Genomic DNA, 19,488 nt, shown 5'->3' on the forward strand with positions numbered 1-19,488 from the left:
AGTAAGGCACAGAGCATGGACTGTTTCTGTGTTTTGGCCAGGCTGGCCAGCCTGTACACTCATCCCAGTGTTGAAAGTGAATGTTCATACTATGCAGTGGTCTTTATTTTGTATGAATACACAGATCCAAGTGCTGAACAGCATGCATGAATCCTTTACATTACAAAGCAGCAAGGAACTCCACAAATTTCAGCCAATACTAGATCAAGCCACATGAGGTGAAGGCATGGTAATAAGCCATTAGATTTACTTGAGTTTCTTTATGCCTTTTTAAACTTGCCTTAATTAAATTCATTCTTTAAACTTGTCTTAATTAAATTCATTCTGGAACATAAAAATCACTCAGTTTCCACTGATCTGGAAATGTCTCTTTTTAGGCCAGTAAGGCTTTTACCTTGAGGCATTTACTAGAGCTAGGCTAGAAATCAGTGCTTATAGAGATTGTTTTATTATCATGCTCAGTGGGTTTGCTCAATGAGAGTCATACCACACATCCATTGTACCAATGTTTGTTTTTTCAAGAAAAAATGTTAGTAAATAATGGCCTTAGAGTATTATCTGACAAACCAATGTTCTGTTTAAAACACACAAACAACAGATGCAGCTTTCCTTATGCATCTAAATAATTGCAAGGTACTGAGTGGTGCTGCTCTTTACAGGACTCAACAAGACAATCTGTGAACCTGAGTGCAACTATTTGTCATCACCATGTCTATGTTATGCAATGGTTTACGTTCAGATGCAGAATCCTCTTTGCAGAAAGCAGATCTCCCCATGAAATCCCATCAGGAATCACTATCGGTGGTACAATCAACAGTTTCTTGTAGTGCTTGTGACACTGATTGTAGAGCACATATGAGGCAGGTAGAGCAACCAGAGTGAACAGCAGCAGGTTCTGAAGGGATCTTGTGAAGAAAGAGCAAAGATCTGGGAATCAGGAGACATGGAGTCTTTTCCAGGGGCTGCAGTAAGGTCACTGTGTCACAAGTATAGTCCAAATTATGCCAGTCAGGCTGAAATAAGAAGCATTGTTTTCAATGTCTCAGAATCAGTGAAGCCCAAATCCATGATCAGAGCCCCATGAAACTCATGTGAAAATTAATCTAATAATATAAGGAATCATTAAAAAATGAGGCGGGGGTTAGAGGCATTTGGAATATAGGAGAGCTGTTGTTTTTCTAATTCTAACCCACATTTGTACTTTCCTCTTTATCATGTCGAAGTTTGCAAGCAATAAAAGGGCATTATGTGCTGGTCATTGCATCTGCTTTTGAGATAAATCTGTGTTAGCATTCCAAAGGGTCAAGGAACTCTTCCAGGGCAAACAAATTCTGAAGCACTGATGCCAGATTGTGTGTATATAAAGTGGAAAATGAGAAAAGTAATTTACTGCGTTCGTGTTCCAGGGAGAAGTATCACCCAGAAGGACAGTGAAAGAGGTGAGAAAATACTGAGAAATCGGAGTTTTCTTCTTCTGTATATGTTGTGTTCCTTACTTCTGAAAAGTCTAGGTACATAGAGGAACTGCGGTCCTTGTTCAGGCAAAATGATTCCAGAAAGTTAACAGGAATATTTAACTTCAGAATGGTTAAATTAGTAACATGTATAAAGAATTATGCATTGATTTATGTAACAGGTTCCAGTCAGTGCTTAGAGAAATTTTAGTTGCAAAGGTTAATCATTTTTATCTGGCATTGTTTACTAAACTCTACAAAAGAAGCAGAAAATAATGGATCAGATTCTTAAATATAATTTAGCAGAGCCTCAGCAAAGGCAAGTAATCAATGTAATTTATCCAGCTCAAGTGCTGACCCCTCCGAACTCAAGTGCAGCTGTGCTAAATGTGTAATTTCCAATTGTGCAAAACAACTCTGAAAATTTTAGAAGTAACCAATATTTTCTTCAAATCTAGTGGAGCAGAGGAATGTCTCTTGGAAGGGTTCAAAGATAACCCAAGTTGGTGTAAGAAATTTAAAATAGTTTTCTTAAATACTGAAAATTATAACACATTTTCATAAAGAGCCTGCACTACTAATGACTTTCATGACTTGTCGCCAGACCTCAGAAATATGTAGCAGAAGTGTAGCTGTTCAGTTTTAAGCAGAGAGGAAAGGAGAGTGTGTGTCTCAATATTGCTGTGTGCATCTTTGTTGAGCATATTGTATTTGATCATCCAGGTAGCTTTTTAAAAGCAGTCCTTCCTTTTCAATTGTGGCCTCTCCTAGAAATAAAGGATATAAACAAAGACTTCTCTCCATACAGGAAAAAGATCCGAATAACAATGCTGAGGTTTGCTGTCACCTTCTTTGCTGTCATAATGTCATCCACCTGCCAAAAATACAGATGTCTGGAAGGAGACACCCAAAAACTGAAGCCAAGTCCTGAGCCAAATATGCAGGAGTGCACTCTGTACTCTAAATGTAAGAGTGGTTTAATTTTTGCCAAATACAGCCGAGAAGTACAGTGTTGTACACGCTAATTGTTCTGGCAGTTCCCCTTATTTCTAAAACACTTATATAAGATGCAGCACGCGTGGTATTTGAAACGTGTCCTTCATTGGCATTTTGCTGCATGCAAGCCAAGAGTAAGATTCTGGTTCTTAACAAGGTCAACTGCAAAACTCTCATTGACTTAATTTATTTTCTTTTAAAAATTCTGATGCAGTTTGCCTTTCTTGTAGCTCCATCTGCTTAAAAATGTTTACAGCGAAGATCAATTTGGTTCATGAAGCATAAAAATTCATTGTAGCAGACACCAAATGGGAAAGATTGAAATCAAAATTCTATTGTGAGCAAAGTACAATTTTTATTATATTTCTTCAGCTCCTTTTTTTTATGACTTGGGTAGCTTTCAAAGCTAGTATTCCTCGGGATATAACACCTGGCAGAGCACTGGTAAAATTCTTGGGGCTGTCTGAGCACACCTTGACAAAGCATTGTTGGTGCCAGTCCACTTCACTTAGTATTTACATTGCTACTTCCAAACCCCAAAATGTCAGAGCTTGAGTACATCTCCTAGTTAGTACTAAGAGACTTTCTCATAGTATGGTCCAAAGCAGATTCATCTTACAGTCTGAGTTTTCCAAATACAGTATTTAAAAAACCCTTATTGCAAGATGTTTGTTTTATTCCCAACAGCTTCCTGTTGCTATGCAAACTTCACAGAGCAATTGGCTCATTCCCCGGTAATTAAAGTAAGCAACAGCTACTGGAACAGATGTGGGCAGCTCAGTAAATCGTAAGTCAGCTTTGATGTTGTCTGTGTCCTGGTTCTATGGATCTGTGCTGTGGCAGCCACACAGCTGCTCATGACACTGGGTCACCCTAGAGTTTATGTCACCCAGCCTAGTTCCCATCATCTTTTCTCTATACCTGACCAACATCTGACTTTTCTTCTCTCACACACAAGCCCACAAATCCCTCAGTATATATTCCTTATGCCATTTTATCATGAAAGGGTTATGTTTTTCAAGTTTGCTTTCAGTATAGAACCAGATCTAGCAATGCAAACTAGTTGTAAACCCAGTAGGTAACAACCACCCTGCCCCTCAATAGCTCCCCAACACAACCATCACCCACCAGCGAGTGCAATCCTCGGTGAGCAGAGACCAGGCTTCTTCCTTTGTTTAGAAAGCTGATCGACCTGATTATTAAACCTCACAAATAAAATGCACAAGAGTCCAGAACTGAAACTTTTGAATATTTAGAATAAAAAATTCTTGCAGTCCTGTGGGTTTTGTAACCGTGAATAATGTCTCCGTAATGAAGAGTTTTAGTACCCCGTTAGATGTTAAAGCTGTGAAACATGGCAAGTTAAAGAAATAAAAGGCTGAAAGTACAAAACAATTAAGCCAAAACAGATGTTAAAAAGTAACAGCTCTTGCCTGCCACTCCCAGGAGAGCAGCACAGTATGTGATTTTAAGTAACTTCAGCTGGGCTGTGGGAAAATCTAAAGATTAGTGAAACCATGAGGCTACAGAGCAGACAAAGTTTTGTACTATAGTTTTAAACGACATTTTATTATTGCCTGGAATCATTCTTGCCAGGAAAACTCAAGGCCTCAAAAGTTTACAGAAAGCTTACACAAATAGGGCTGAAATATGCATGGAAACATTTGTGCACTCTGTAGCTGGCTGTGGTAATTGCACGGTCAGAGGCTGCACACAATGCCAAAGGAATGAGTTGGGAACTTAGACACTAACAGGGTGAAAGGATGATTTTTCTGTGTCTTTATCCTAATCTGTAGTATTGCATCCACATCAAAACAGGCCTAGAAAACTGGGGCCATAGTCTCTATGCTCAGAAATAGGCTTATTTGTCACTTTTCTCATCCACCACAGCTGTGAAGATTTCACAAAGAAAATTGAGTGCTTTTACCGGTGTTCTCCACATGCTGCTCGCTGGATCCATCCCAACGACACTGCTGCTATTCAGGCTGTTCCACTGTGTCAAAGCTTTTGTGATGACTGGTAGGTTCAGCATTTTAACCAAAGTATTTTTATTTAGCTTTCATATGCCCATGATTCAATGGTGTTGCACCACCTTTTCTCTTGTTCTTCTTCATTTCTTGTTGCCATCTCTGCTTTTTCCTCTGCTAAGCTACCACCCCCAAAACAACAATTACACGCATGCAGGATGGAGGCAGAGATTTGAGTGTCGTGACTCAGGGACAGCACTGCCCTGCTCTCAGGGAAGACACAGTGCAGTGGTATAGGAAACATCTGACATGTCAGAGTTGCTCCCACCATGTTGATAGGCACTAAGAGCAGTGAGGGCCTGGCCACCCCTTGAAAAGTCTATGTCTGTGAGTTAACATTTATGCAGTTAGCATTTTCAAACTAAATACTTGATCATGATAGGATACATTTATGTGTTTAAAATGCACTACAATTCCTTAATTTTTCATCCTTGGCCTTTTCTCTTCCCTTCCATCATCACACTCTCTAAAACCTCTTCTAAGAGCCTGAATATCAGAGAAAATTTCAGCCAAGTAATGCTGACAGTATTAATAGCAATTAGCGGCATAATAGCATTTAATTTCATTTCCCAAAATACAGTGTCAGGGAATCACATTGTATTTTGTGTGCAAGGCACACGGAGGGACAACCCAGCACCCATCTGTCCTTAGTCTTGGGGTAGGAGCATTATATCCACATGGGGTAATGAGATTTTTCCAGGGACACATATCCAGCACATCTCTCTCTCTCCCTCCTTCTCTCCTTACTCCCTCCCTGTTTTGATATGTTGAATCTTAAATAACTTCACCATGTGACATATAAGCCTCAGTCAGCACCATATGAATGTTGCACCTAGTCACTAGAGTAACTTGTCTGGATGGTTAAATTGGTATGAAGCGTAGTACAAACAGCACAGGCTCTGTTCACACTATAGGATTATAACTGCTAGCATCCCTCGAAAGTAATGAACTGTGAATGTCTGAATCCCTTAGGCTGCTCTGAAAATCATGCAAAACTGTTACGATACTTCTAAAAATGTTATAAAAGAGCTTTTCTTGAAAGCACAGAAAATACAGAACACATGGTAGTGCTCTCTTGTGCTGCTCTCTGCTGTGCTCTCCATTGTGCTTACACAACTCGAATATCATTGACACGTGGATCCACTTCCATTCTCATCTTCCCTCCAAGGGCAAAGTCATGTATGCAGAGCAGAATTCTGGTAGGATTTGCTGTTAAATATGTCTCCATTGCTTTGTGCCAGAGAAGGAAACAACAAGCATAGCTTGGATTTGTAATGGAAGATAATGAGAAAAGGGCTGGTGTATTTCTCAGCTTCCCCAGAGTATTCTCTAGTGATGAATTTTATTTCTGTGTCAGGATACTCCATGTGCCTGAGGAACAGATTTGTCATGTGCAGTCTTACTGACTAAGTTTTTGGTAATCTTCTAAACTGAATCCAGATTATTGACCTCCTTGAAGATAAACACTGAGACCTTGAATTTCCCTCAGTGCTCAGAATCTTACAGCTGAGAACCAAATATTCCCAAATTTTGCATTTGGCTATTAAAGCACTAGAGTTGCCAGTGAGCTTTAGAATAGATCTAACAGGCAAAGTGATAGAATACCAATATCTAAAACAAATGTACCCCAAAATAAGTAGCAAGCAAAGTCATGACCAAACTGCTATATCAAGTGAAAGGGTAAAGATGGAAGAAAATGTGCCCTGTGAGTTTTGTTTGCATCTATGAATTGGTTTAAGACAGATTTAGTATATAGGAGATTTACACCAAAGTGTATATGGTGGGTCAGTATTACATTGCAAAATCCTCAGTGCCCCCTGGGCACTGCCAGAACCTGCAGGTAAACATAATTTGTAACTTTTGCTGCCGAGAAGTATTGGGGGGGGTGATTGACAGCTATTGCACAGGAAAAACTGACCCTTTTTCAGTATGGAGTCTCCTGGCAGAGAGCAGGCTCTGCTCTAAACAAGTACTGAACAATGATCTATTGCCCCTGTTGGCGTCATAGATGCCTGGGCTGAATCAAAAATGTAATGACGACCCATTACCACACACGCTAGTCTGTGTGCCTGCCTAATGCCAGTGTCAAACCCATTCCCTCACCCTGCTTAAGGCCTGAGGCTAGAAAAGAGCCTGGACAGAATTCCCACTCTTTCTGGTGATTTAAAGAAACGTTTTTTCATGTTCTATTCACTGGAGTCCCTTTAGCATGCTGTAGCACTGCTGGTGATGTGACCTACTTTCTCTGCATACTGTGAGTGTGCCTGCTGCATACTGTATGTCTTTGTGAGCAGAAATGTGCAGAGTATTCTGAATGAGCAGTGACTTAATTTAAAAGAAATTCATTTGACTAGCTTGGGGCCTTCCTTTTCTTCCTATTGTCTTAGGATCCCTTGCTCCCACTAGTCCTGAAACTACTGATTTTCAAAGAGCCTGATGTACAAGTCATTCTCTCACTCACCTGTGAAAGGGCCCTGTGCCCCACAAGAAAGAAACAGCTAATTATCAAAAATAGAGGGGAAAAAAGCTTTAAAATAAAAATATCCTGCCCATTGTGCATAGGTAACTGGTATGTTCAGGGAGGATCTTTTAAGAATTTATGTTTAGATTTCTCACAGGTTTTAATTAATATTTGAAGAAACAAGTTATGGGTTTATGGACAGCAGAAATCTGACTTTTTACAAGTCACAATTTTTCATAAACTTGGCTTCATAATTACTTCCACTGGGATAAAGAAAAACTCCTAATGATAGAGTTATGCCTTGCTACCTGCTTATAGAACAAACCACAGAGTCAGGCAATAATCATAGTTAGGAAACATTTCATCTGGCAATTCAATAAGTAACGGTGAATAAAAATATAACACTTCAATAGATATAGTTAATTCAAATTCCTGAGGAAACCATAGCATGAATATCAATTTATCAAAGTGTAGCCTCTATTTCCAGCATAGCCCCCACCTCTGACAGCAGATTCATGGATGAAAACATTTGAGAATATATGCTTCCTGCTCCAGACCTGTTTAGTTCAGGCCCTGGTTACCCTCAATCTGTTACTGCTCTTTCTCCCTCCAAAAACCCCATAAAACCTGTGTGAAAGTTCTGCAGATGTGCATGTTCTGACCTTTCTGCATTTGCAAATGTACTGCAATGTCCAGTTCTTGCAAATCTATGACCACGTGACAACCCACAAGTTTCATTTAACGATGTAAGGCTGCAGCCCTTGTGGTATCAAAATGGCTTTGAAACATGACCCTGAAGATGAAAAATGGCAAACAGAAAATATATCCAAGGGCATTCATAACAAATACCATGCTGAATGATGCTAACTTTTGGAAGCTGTGCCTCACAGGTTTGGCACTCTCAGTTCCTGGTGTGAATAGTTTGCCTAAAGCCAGTGAGGCTGAATTTAACTGATTGGCAGAAAATGACCCTTAAGAAAGGTAAGAGCCAACAAGTAGGTTATAAAAAGAACTGGAAGGAAGGAAGTTATGTAGGATAATGGTAAGTCATGAGATCTTATCACGTCGACCAGCCAGTTGCATACTATATTCATTCCAGGCCATTTATAGGCCTTTTTCTACCCTACCACTTACAAATTAAAAATCATTCAAAAATTAGGAGTTTAGACCTATACCCTACAAGACTCTTATCTTCCTTCCATCTCTTCAAGTTTAACTTGTTTGAAAACATCATTCTGAGGCTGACAGTCTACTAGTTGACATGATTTCGTTGTTTGTGATTTTGCCTTATTTCAGTGCACATTCCTCACAGCAACCTCCCTGACCAGGTACTATCATTCTTCTTCTCCCATATTAATTTATAAACACAAACCTTCCCCACATCTCCCTCAAGTGACAGCTACCCCTTAGCATACCTGTGCTATGTCACAATATTGAACAGCAGCATCCATGAAACTTCCTCCCACCCAGTATTTCCTCCACTCAGGAACATCAGCAAACATAACCAAGCAGAAAACACCCAGAACACGAGCCCTGTGCTTAAGTCGGTGAGTATAAAATGTAGTGAGTGAACTGTTTAGTTTTCATGGGGATTTACGTCTTCCTGGCCAGCTCAGAGTTTATGTACATGTCAAGCTAAGATAATGTGCACATTTCTTGAAGATCTGTTGCTAAGCTGCACTGTGCAATCACACTGCATTACTGACAGAGCCCCTGTGCACTTTTGGAGTTGAATCTGAGTCCACTGAAAAAAAATCAAGCGGGATAAATAACTGTATCTACCACACTAATCTCCATGAAGGTTTGAAGCCTGCAAAGATGATTCCATATGTGTTCGTAACTGGCTGACGGACTGGGAACAGGATGAGAGAGGAGAAAACCACTGTAAGAATAAATGTGTTCCATACAGTGAGGTAAGAAAACCTGATCAACTGAAGCAGAAAATACAGAGTTCTTTTTTTGTCCTGAATATATGGGAGGAAAATGCCATCAGTGAATTCTTTTTACTTCAGGAGTTTCAAGCCATGCCTACATTTTTTTAAGTAAGTTTTCAAACATTTGTATTTATGCACATCACTTACCCTAAGGATATATACATTTAATTAATCACTATTCACTCCACCTGTGAAATAAAAGTTCAAGCAGCACTGATATTTTAACCACGGTGGGATTTAGAAAGTAAAAGATAAATGAACTTTGTCCATATAATGGAGACCCTGAGATGGATTTCATAATGTTCTTACACAATGTGGGGCTTTACACACCTCTGTCTTTTTTAATCGGGATGTAAATTCACAAACCACGAAGAATTTTTGAAGGTTTTCTTGCCTATTAGGCATCTCTGCCCTTTTCTCTATTTTACCTTGCTATGTTCAAGTCCTCCCCCATCCTCCAAATCCCTATGTCCTGACATTCTTCTGTCTCCCTTCTGTCCTCCATAGACCTATCCTATCTCTGATGTGTATTCTCCACGGGGTCTGCCGATGGCTAGGCAGAGCTAACTTTGTTCTATGTGACTCTGATGGTTAAAGAGCAGCACTAACAAGATTTCTGAGAGCTCAGCCTGTCTCTCTGAGAATGTTTAATGGTTGGGATAACTAATTATATGAGCAAAAGTGTATGAAATGAGAACTGACAAAACTTAGAGGAGCAAGACTGCCTGACCTACAGACCTTTCAAGAGTCAGGTAGGATTTTTTTAGTGACTCAAATAAGTTTAGTGTTAGAGAAATATATTACAACTCAAAACTGCTAAACTTATTTCAATATTTTTAGCAGTTGAACTTCACTGAGTCCATGAAAAACTGTCCAAGTTGCAGAAGTAAACAAAATTGAAGTGCAGTGCTTAGGGACTGGTAGTAAGGTTTGCAAATTCATTGTTTTGAATTCAGTTCAAGTGCATGTACTTCAAGAAGTCAGTTCAGCAACTGATATAAGTGGAAGACACAGTCCAGTTAGAGCAGGATTGCTGTCTGCCTTGCAGAAGTGACATGAATCAGCAGGCTCAGGAAGGTGGCCAAAAGCAAATGGGCTGCAGAAACTTACAGCTTATTTTCCCAGATGTGCTAAATCATCAGTAGTTCCAGATGAAGTGAAAAACAAAATGATAATCTCCGTAAATAATCTCCAGTCTCTGTTCAAACTGTCCCTGGTTCAGAGATAGGAGTGTTTAACCTTGAGTTCCCCTGTACTTTTTTCTTAAAGAAAATATACCATCTGCAGGGGAAAACATGCAGCAAATCCAGAGGTCTTATCATTTGAAGCCAGGCACAGCTATTCCTATACTAAGTGGAACCACACCCTAAACTGCCCATGTTTTTCACCAAAAATAGTCTTGCATGGTAAGTAAGAAAAAAGATGAAGTTTCTTCAGAGAAATTAAAAAAACACATTTCCCATATGAAAATTACATGATATGTAAACACTAGGCTCACTTGGTTTGTACTCAACTCGTGGAAAAGAGAGATAGTTACCCAGAAGCACAGAGGGTTGTCCAACATCAGAGCACTGTGGACAGATCCTCACTTTCTTTCAGTGCCCTCAGCTCACATGGAGGAGCAATCAGCAGCTCTACATGTGGCATATGCACGTGGTTCTAAAAGCCTGTTTGGGACAAATGCTGAATATGGAACAAGGATGCACAATGGATTGTGGCCAGTTTTAGCCTGGTTAAAATGAGGCACATTTTGTCATTGTTCTCCCAGCTGAGTGCTCCTCAAGCAATGTTAATGCACAGACTAGAACATTTTCCAAGAAACTAAAGAGTCAGAATCCTTTGCAGTAATTTAGGGACATGCTGAGTAAACGGGCTGTGTGCACCATTCGTTTGCTACAGCATTCTGACTGTGTCTGATCTTTAAGCAGAGTTAGAATGAAGGTCAAAATGAAATTACCAATTTAGCAAGTAGAAAAGCAGGAATACATGTTACAAATCCTGTGGGACACAAGAATAGGGTGTAGCTGTGTCTATTGCACACAGACCTAAGAAAATGACACCTTTTAATACTTTCTGGAATGATTATCTAAAAGCAGGTAGAAATCCAGGAACTGCACAGGAGGTGGAAGAAAGTGTCTAATGCTGCTTTAAAGAACAGGAATAGTGGAAAAGAAAGAGCTAAGATCTGCCTGCCTTGGGAGGCAGGAGAGAACTAGATGTAGTAATCTTTTCTTTTCTGACCCTTCATTGCTTCCAGTGCACTAGCCAACCTCCAGCAGCTGCAGCATCAATGGTGCGAGCCCTGGCTAGGGATGGTGTGAACTGAAAAGCTGTTTTACAGAGTCTTTGGGGCTATTTGGACTTTGTATTATTAACAAAGGATAGATTTCTAAGGCAAAGGTGATTATTATTTCTTCTCATCTGCCTTTCTCACAGTACAGGTCAACACAGTTTTGCACACGGGGAGACAGGGAAATGTAAGAAGAATTTGTTGTCAAAAATAATTGGAGCAGAAGAAGCTGCAGGATTACAGATGCCCAGTCCCACTTCTGCACAACAGACTTAAATCTGTAGCCATTAATTTATTGCACACAGAGCAGCTCCCATGCAGAAATCTCCCAACCACAAGGACAGGGCACCTGCTCTGCGATGGAGTGTCAGATCTTTGTATGAGCTGGTGACAATCAGCACAGCATCCAGGAATTACAGCATTAAGGGAAACACTGTAGGGTTAAGGAATTGGCGTCATAGGCAAGGACTACTTGTACTATTACAGATGAAACACAGCTTCCATCAGAGAGATGCTGGTGACATGATCAAAGTGAATCAGTCAGCAGTGGAGCCCCATGGTCCTGCTGCCTGATCCACAGTTTCAGTTATTAACACTCCTGCTCTTTAATTCCCAAGGCTTCTACTCCTGCCATCACTCCCACCCCCAACTTCATTCTCAGCTTTGTTCTGGGACTACCTAAAGCTTCCTTTACAGATACAGAAAAGATTGAACTTCAACCACAAACACGTGGGAGAAATGCAGGCAAGATAAAGTGTACATACTGCCTACTTTGTGTCTGGACATGATAACTCCTAAGCTCTTTAAGCAAACTCGAGCTGGGCGGACAGAAGGTTGTCACAATGTGAGCTCAGCAAACAAGAGGTATCTCTGTTGTGTGGCTGACAGGTCCTATGACACAGGCCTTACAAAACAATGTAGTACCAAGGACAGGACAGGTTTACTTGCAGAGAATACAAGAAGCTGCAATTCACAATTTCTTGAGCCAGAAAGGCAGTTGCACCACTGGACACAGCACTTTGAAAGCTTGAAGAAAACTTACTTTCTTCAAGCAGTTGCTAAGTTATGTCCCTTCTCTTTGTCTGTGAGGTCCTGCCCAGACATGAAGTAGATTGCAGGAGGCACAATGAGATCCCTCGGAGCTGTGACTCCACTTGGCTGTCTCTGGCCAGTAGATAAAAAGATTCCTGTATTCAAAGCACTGTCTGGCACTTTCAGCACTACTCAGATCCCAAGGCATGTCAGAGTGTCCTGACATGCTACACAAGCTGTGGTCTGTCAGCCCCAGAGAGCTGCTGGGCTGTCAGCCCCAGGGCAGAACAAAGGTTGGCTGTTGATCCCTGCACTTTGTGTAACCACTTGCTCTCACAACAGGCGAATCGCTTTTGCCAGTTATGGCACTGGACAACATTTTAAGCTATCTCAGAAGAGAAGAAGCATGGCACACAGCAAGGCAGTAAATGACTGCAGACTGCTCTTTTAATTCTAGTGCCAGTATTTTAAAAGTGAGAAATGTTTATCAATTTGATACAAGCTGATTTTACCTCAAATATTTTTAAAGGTAATCGATGCATTTCTTATTTGACACACAGGTGTATGCAAATGGGACTGACATGTGCCAGGATATGTGGGGGGAGTCATTTAAGGTGACCGAATCCTCCTGCCTCTGCTTGCAAATGAACAAGAAGGACTCAATTGCAATCAAGTATCTCCTCTCAGAAAGTTCAGAGGAAAGCTCCAGCAGCAGCAGCAGCAGCAGCGAGGAACGTTCCTGCCAAAATAAACTCCTGAAGTTTAAGAAACTAAAGGGAGAGGAAAGTGAACAGAGAAGCTAAATGCCGGTGGATGTATGTCAGGACAAGAGAAATGGTCGTGGAGGCTGAGCTCAGGGCATCGTGCCAGTCTGCCTTACCCCTTTACTTCCTAGAACATAATAAATCAATGACTGGTTGTATTAATCATTCTCTGATGTTTTTGCATCTGCATCACAAAGCTCCAGGCAGGTTAGCACAGGTGTAATCTCGTGACTTGACCTGAACTACAGGCCTGACAGTAACATCTAGGGGTTGACTTTCAAAGAGAAGAGGCACAGGCAGCCCCTGCTGACTTAAGGTGGAACAGTGAGAACTAGAGACCTCTGGAAGGTCATGCCTGCCAGTAACACAGCAAATCTTCAACCCAAACCCTCCATTAGCACAGGCACACAGCACTCTTGTCACAAGTTCCTGTGTGCCTGGCTCTACTCAGACAAAGAAGAAATCTGCAGGCAGGAGTAAGTCAGTGAGCCCAGATAGCAACCACTGAAAATGTATTTATTTTGTATCTCAAAAACATTCTCACAAAACAGGGGATTGTGGTGTACCAGATAAATCCCTGGATCCAGATGTTGTCAGTATCCTGCATGCACAGTCTGTTTCACAGGACTTTTACCTGAGACTACAGCAGTACAGAAGTCTCCTACAATATCAATTTGAAGAACAATTTTGAGGGCAATTAATCCCACTGAATTATTCCAAACAGAATGATCTCTGACAAACCAAAGTGTCAGGGAGGGCCCCAGTCAGGTTTCTCTCATCAGTAATTCTGCTTCCCAGCACAACTGTTACAGTCAAACTAAAACAAAAATCTGCACCAGTCCAAGAGGGACTCATCAGGTAAGGGTGAATGAAATCCTGCTTTCCATTATGCATCCATAGTCCCTCTGATACCACTGTAGAACAGACATGACTGTGCCATTCTATACAGCTTTTCATAGTGCTATCATCAGGGAGACAGTGAGAAGGGTTGAATTTGGGGGTCAGATTATCAAATTGTGAGAATCAGCATCATCTTGGTGCTGACAAAGATGCTCAGTGCCTTCTAGCATTTAAGGATCTGACCCACAGCTAAAACAATGACTTGGCACATCCTGTTAAGCTGGGAGAATCTTAAAAATCCAGCATACTTTCTTCACTTAGCTGTTTATTTATTAGAATGGTTTCACACAGCTGCAATAGTGATGCTAAACCCATTAGGTCATGCTCTGCTTCCAACCAGCTTTTCAGTACATTTAACAATGAGCTAATTCCTACCAGCACTGAATTGTTTTTAGAATGGTACTTTGACACATCTGTATTTCGTGCTAACTCAATTTGCCACTCCTTGAAAAGAAAGAAAAAGAAATTAGTCTTCTGTAAAGCTCTGACAGTTCTTTTCCCCTCTATTTCACTACCTCTCTTCTTTCTAATCTTTACTGTATCTGAATCAGAGCAGAAATTTTCCTACTTTTTATTTTTCCGTGCTCAAAATTCAAGAATTACTAATCCCCTCTCACTGCCATAGCACCAACATTTTCTGTATCACCACGGCCAAACATTTCCTTCGTGGTTCTTGTTAAGTATAGCACAATTGTTTCTGCCTGTGTCTCTGCTCTTTTTTCTTCCCATTGCAATTTATTCTCTTTGCTCTGGCTAAAGTACTCTTGAAACCACTTTCAACAAACAATTCCTCCATGCCTAGTTGCAGAACGACCCATGACACTGGTTAGTGCATGCTCTTGAAGAGCACTGGGTCCTACAGCAGCTAAAGGACCAGGAAGGACCATTTAGCTCCTATTCATAACTTTCCCACTGACTCATAATGTATCCTAAGCAAACCATTTAACTCTTTTGTGACCCCAATAATTTTGCAGAGCTACCTTATTTTCTCTAGGCCACCTCTTTTCTAGGATAAAAATTCTAGAACTCAGTTGTCCCTAGCATAGAAATTTTCCCATACCTTTGCTCATTCTTTCATTGATCCAGATGTGTTTTTTTCAAATACAAGTTATCATCCAGAAAGATTGATTTAAGTCTTGATTTAAAACTCCAAATAATGGAGAATTGTCCAATGCACCTGATAATTTGTTTCCTCAGTGTTAGAGATTATGCTTAGTTTAACATTTATTGTTTCAGCTTTCAGCCCATGTTTTTTGCTACAGCCTGCTGTATTAAAGAGTTCTTCAGGATCAGCACTGCTTTTCTGCTCAGCAGCAAATACACTGGATTGAACTGCTTCCTAGCAATTAGCTCTATTTTAGCTCTAATCAGTTTACATTCCTTCCCTCCTTAAATCATATTTAGGGTTCTTCTCTGTACCTTCTCCAGTCATGGTTATCCTCCCTAAACTGTACAAATCAAAGCCATACTCCGTGGCAGTGTTAAGGGTGACCTACAGAGAGAGAGTACCTGGCCCCTGTCTTGTCACACACTTCTCCCTAACTGCACTGCCTGTTTCTACAAGAGCATAATTCTGATTATTTGCATGCCTCCAGTGTCCATGTGCTACAATTCTTGGTGATACTGATTTCCACTATACAGCTCCTTGGCCCCACAGGTGTGAGCTGTGATCTTAGCTCTTAGGCTTATTGCTTTGCACTTGGTTGTATTACAAAACCTTCACATGAATATGCCAACCTTCCTAATCCACTGTTGGCTCTGTCTGGCTGCTTTATACTCACAGTAATTTACATCTTAAACAACCTCTGTGTCACTCAGAAAAGCTATCAGTGGTGATTTTAAATACACAGAAAGGCAAGGGTAACTCAGGGAAAGCAAAATGAAAAATAACACAATTCACTAAGAACCAGAATACAACAATACACTGTGAGGGTAACCAGGGAAAAGGAAGATCCACACCACTGGTGACTGCAGACAGCCCCAACTAATGCTGACCTGGTTAGCTAAGTGCCTGCTATGCATCACAGCCCAAAAGCACACGTCCTGCCTCTGGACCCATGCTGGCCCAGAACACTGAAATGTCTCTATTTAGTGACTCCAGACTTGACTAAGATCTTTATTAAAACATCACAATGGTAGATCAAAGACTTTGTGAAATAGGTTATGAAATATGTTCCTACACTAATCTGTAGGAAACAGACTTACAGCCTTCGTCAATAAATTAAATTGGACTTATCAATGCGACAGTGTTGATAGAAGTAAAAATTATTGCCAGTTATTGACTTGTTTACAACCTGGCTAAGAGTCAACTTTTGTCCTGTACTGCTTGGGCCTGGTGTCACGTTAACCATAACACAGCTAGCTGGGTCATCCTGGTTGCTCTGTTTGTTTAATCTTCTTTCCTTAAACATTGGCAGAATACTCTGAGTCTTCTGAAAATTCACTGAAATGCCAGGAGTTCTTACAAATGAGATCTCTCTTGGCAGTTCTGTTGGAGTTCTTTAGTATGTGTTACCTGAGCCTGCTGCTTTAAAATTATGTTACTTTATGATGATGAACCTCATCTTTAATAACTTGCAGTCTGAACAGGATTTCGTCATCCATCTGTAACACAAGTACTTCATCCTACATATATCTTCAAAACTCGCCCACTGTACCTTGTGCCATTGCAAGGCTTTTCTTCCTCAGGCCACAATTTCCTGTAGTACCTTTAGAGTCCTCACTTTGTTTTTATAGTTCATAATTCTCCATGGATATTGATTGCAATATTATCTTCCTTTTTAAAAAATAATACGCATCAGTAATTATGACATTTTCAACTTCTGTTGCATTTTTCATGTGCAAGTTTCACTCAGAACATTTTATAAATATTCATTAACCATCAAAATATACCTGAGAGGAAAATAAGGAGTGAGAAGCAAACTGAGTCAGTGGGAGAGAGTCAGAAAGAGACTTATCTGATCATTGCAAGTATTGCAGAACTAGGACTAGCTCAGACAAGTTCTGTTTCAGAGCCTTTTTCATGCTGCAATTGGAGCTGTGCTTTGTAAGATGATCCTTGGATAAAAGTTATTATGTAAAAATTACCAGGTCTGAAAAGACCTTTAAGATCAATAAGTCCAACCATTAACCAGCACTCCTGATTCCACCACTAAACCACGTGCTCAGGTGCCACATCTACATATCTTCTAAATACCTCCATCACATTCCTGGGCAGCCTACTCCTGTGCCTGACCCCTCTTTCCATGAAGACATTTTTCCTAATATCCAATCTAAACCTCCCCTGGTGCAACTTGAGGCTGTTTCCTCTGGTCCTATCACTTCCTATTGCAGGGAAAAGACCAACCCTCACCTCCTACAGCCTCCTTTCAGGCAGTTGTCGAGAGCAATAAGGTCTCCCCTGTGCCTCCTTTGCTGCAGGCTAAACACCTCCAGCTCCCTCAGCTGCTCCTCATATGACTTGTACTCCAGACGCTTCACCAGCTTCATTGCCCTTCTTTTTTTTAAGAAAAAATAATGAAATAAAATAGTGCAAAAACCTGGAGCATCTCCAAACCCCAAAACAAGTTATTAAACAATGCATTTCCATGTACCTCAAAGGATAGCGAAATTATACAAATAATAATTGTTGCATTATTTAAGACAAATAATGTCAAAAAAGCTGATTTCCCTTGCTGAGACAACCAGCCTGCAGAGAAAGGGAAAGCTCTATATGAGATGTGACTTTTTAAGGGTTTTGATAAGATTTGGTGTAATATTCTGATAAGCAATCGGAGAAAACCAACGTGCAAATGAAATCATCATAGCACAGGTGCACTACTTGTTAAAAAATATATTAAAAGATTACCATGAGGATGTTGTCATTAAACTCAGACAGATGTTCTGTCCCAAAGGGTCTGTTCTGGTTTTAGTCAATGCTTATGTTTACTCAGACAATGAACTGGAGATTTTGCAAACACTATGAAGGACAAGATCAGAACAAAAATGATCTTTCTAGCCAAAGAACTAGACCAAGCCTCCAAAGGTAAAATTCTGAGAAGGGAGATGAAAAATACTTTCACTGAGGAAAAGTAAATCATGGGAAAAAATCATCCAGGGAAACACATGACAAGGAAACAGCAGAGCAGCCCAGGAGATGGGATGTGTAGCAGCAACCTGTGCCATTTACAGTTGAAATGTTACACCATGGAAGTTTTAGTGATTTAAGGCTTCTGTGTGTGCAGAACCCTGCAAGTCCTGACTGCCAAGCAAGCAGATGCAGGACCTACAGACATCCTACTAACAGTTACTCAGAGTTTGTGACGTATCTCACATTCCACTGAGGCACTGCTTCTGGAATGACCCCACTGCACACACAGCCTGTGGAATGTGGTGGGTATCAGACAGTTTAACTCCATCCATCTTCTCAATGAAATCAGCTTACAAGCTCTGTCAACACAAGTGTAGTATGTTCTAGGAGACCAAACTGGTATAAATCTAATAACACATATCTATACTGCTCCTGGTATATATCTATGACTATATAATATAAAAGGAATAAAATTAGTTGAATTTATGCATGTTTTCTGGTTATTCTCTTTTTTTTCTTTTCCAAAGATTTGCATAGCTTGGAGTTATTCTTAAAAATGCCACATGCTCTAGACAGCTCATGGGTCTGTTTTGTGTTTGCTCTACTTTATTATCCAAGGAAACACAGAGATTTAGACAAGAAGAGTTAAGTAAAGAGTCCAAAAAGCATTAGGGTTTGGATTACAGTTTGAAACTTTGCCAAGCTTTACTAATGGCAAGACTGAATTCCCACATGCCTGAAGACTGATAATTCTCAAGCACAACTCATTTTTCCTCCTGGCAAAAAAAGACCTGCACCTTTGATACAGTCACCTTAGCGAGCAGAGCTAATTCAGTGTGAAGCTGCAGGTCAGCTCTGGACTACAGTGAAAAAAAGAGCTAAGCTATGAAATCCATCATCTGCTTCAAATAAGTGTGAGGACACAGTTAGGATCAGACCCCAGCTTTCTGACAGCTTTCAACATCTCCAAGACAAAGTGGCAGTGATCCTCTACTGCTGAGATTTATCTTCATGGAGAAATGAGGGGGGAAGTCTCTCTGCTGCTAAAGGGAAGTTTTGCTTCCCTTTAGCTACTAAAAGCATATCTCTCCTGCCTCTGTTTTGATCACCAACTGGTATCTGAATCTTAGTATTATTCTGGCCTCCTTCCTTGGAAATGCAGTGAGCTCTCTGTGGAGTTCGCCTTGGTTCCCCTCTCAGACAGCTGTGATTAATTCAATGTTCAAGCTCTTGAGTTAATTCTCTCATTAGATCACTTTCCTTCTTCATGGAATGATTATTCCCATAGGAGAAATGAGAAAGACTAAAACAATATTGTGCTAGTATCTGACACACTGCATCCAGGATGTTTACTTTAAATCAAATTGCCTGGAATTCCTCCAGATCTAAGGCTTAAACACAAGAATCTTCTAAGTGGTGGGGAACTGCAGCCATGCATGTTGCACAACATTCCCAGTTTCACTGGAATTCCTCCAAACTTCCTGCTAGGTAAGTGTATCCAGAACACAAACCTCTCCACACAAGTAGGTCAGATGACACTATCCTTTCATTGCTAGGGCAT

General features: G+C 40.5%; 1 protein-coding gene across 1 annotated transcript; it reads left to right on the forward strand.

The window, feature by feature from the left end:
* The first annotated feature begins 1,418 nt into the window (after positions 1–1,418).
* LOC103806380 (riboflavin-binding protein-like) lies at positions 1,419–13,120 on the forward strand. Its single transcript, XM_009079067.1, has 7 exons — positions 1,419–1,430; positions 2,109–2,117; positions 2,263–2,420; positions 3,138–3,237; positions 4,341–4,469; positions 8,740–8,851; positions 12,755–13,120. Exons 3-7 carry the CDS (start codon positions 2,282–2,284, stop codon positions 12,995–12,997), a joined length of 723 nt encoding a protein of 240 aa, XP_009077315.1. The 5' UTR covers positions 1,419–1,430; positions 2,109–2,117; positions 2,263–2,281; the 3' UTR covers positions 12,998–13,120.
* The last annotated feature ends 6,368 nt before the right edge of the window (positions 13,121–19,488 follow it).

This window comes from Acanthisitta chloris, unplaced genomic scaffold, assembly GCF_000695815.1.
Source record: "Acanthisitta chloris isolate BGI_N310 unplaced genomic scaffold, ASM69581v1 scaffold35027, whole genome shotgun sequence".
In the NCBI taxonomy this organism is placed as follows: domain Eukaryota; kingdom Metazoa; phylum Chordata; class Aves; order Passeriformes; family Acanthisittidae; genus Acanthisitta; species Acanthisitta chloris.

Coding starts and splice junctions, on each gene's coding strand:
- LOC103806380 (XM_009079067.1), top strand. CDS start 2,282: ATGCTGAGGTTTGCTGTCACCTTCTTTGCTGTCATAATGTCATCCACC. Junction 3,238..4,340: donor TGTGGGCAGCTCAGTAAATC/GTAAGTCAGCTT, acceptor CATCCACCACAG/CTGTGAAGATTTCACAAAGA. Junction 4,470..8,739: donor CAAAGCTTTTGTGATGACTG/GTAGGTTCAGCA, acceptor ATCTCCATGAAG/GTTTGAAGCCTGCAAAGATG.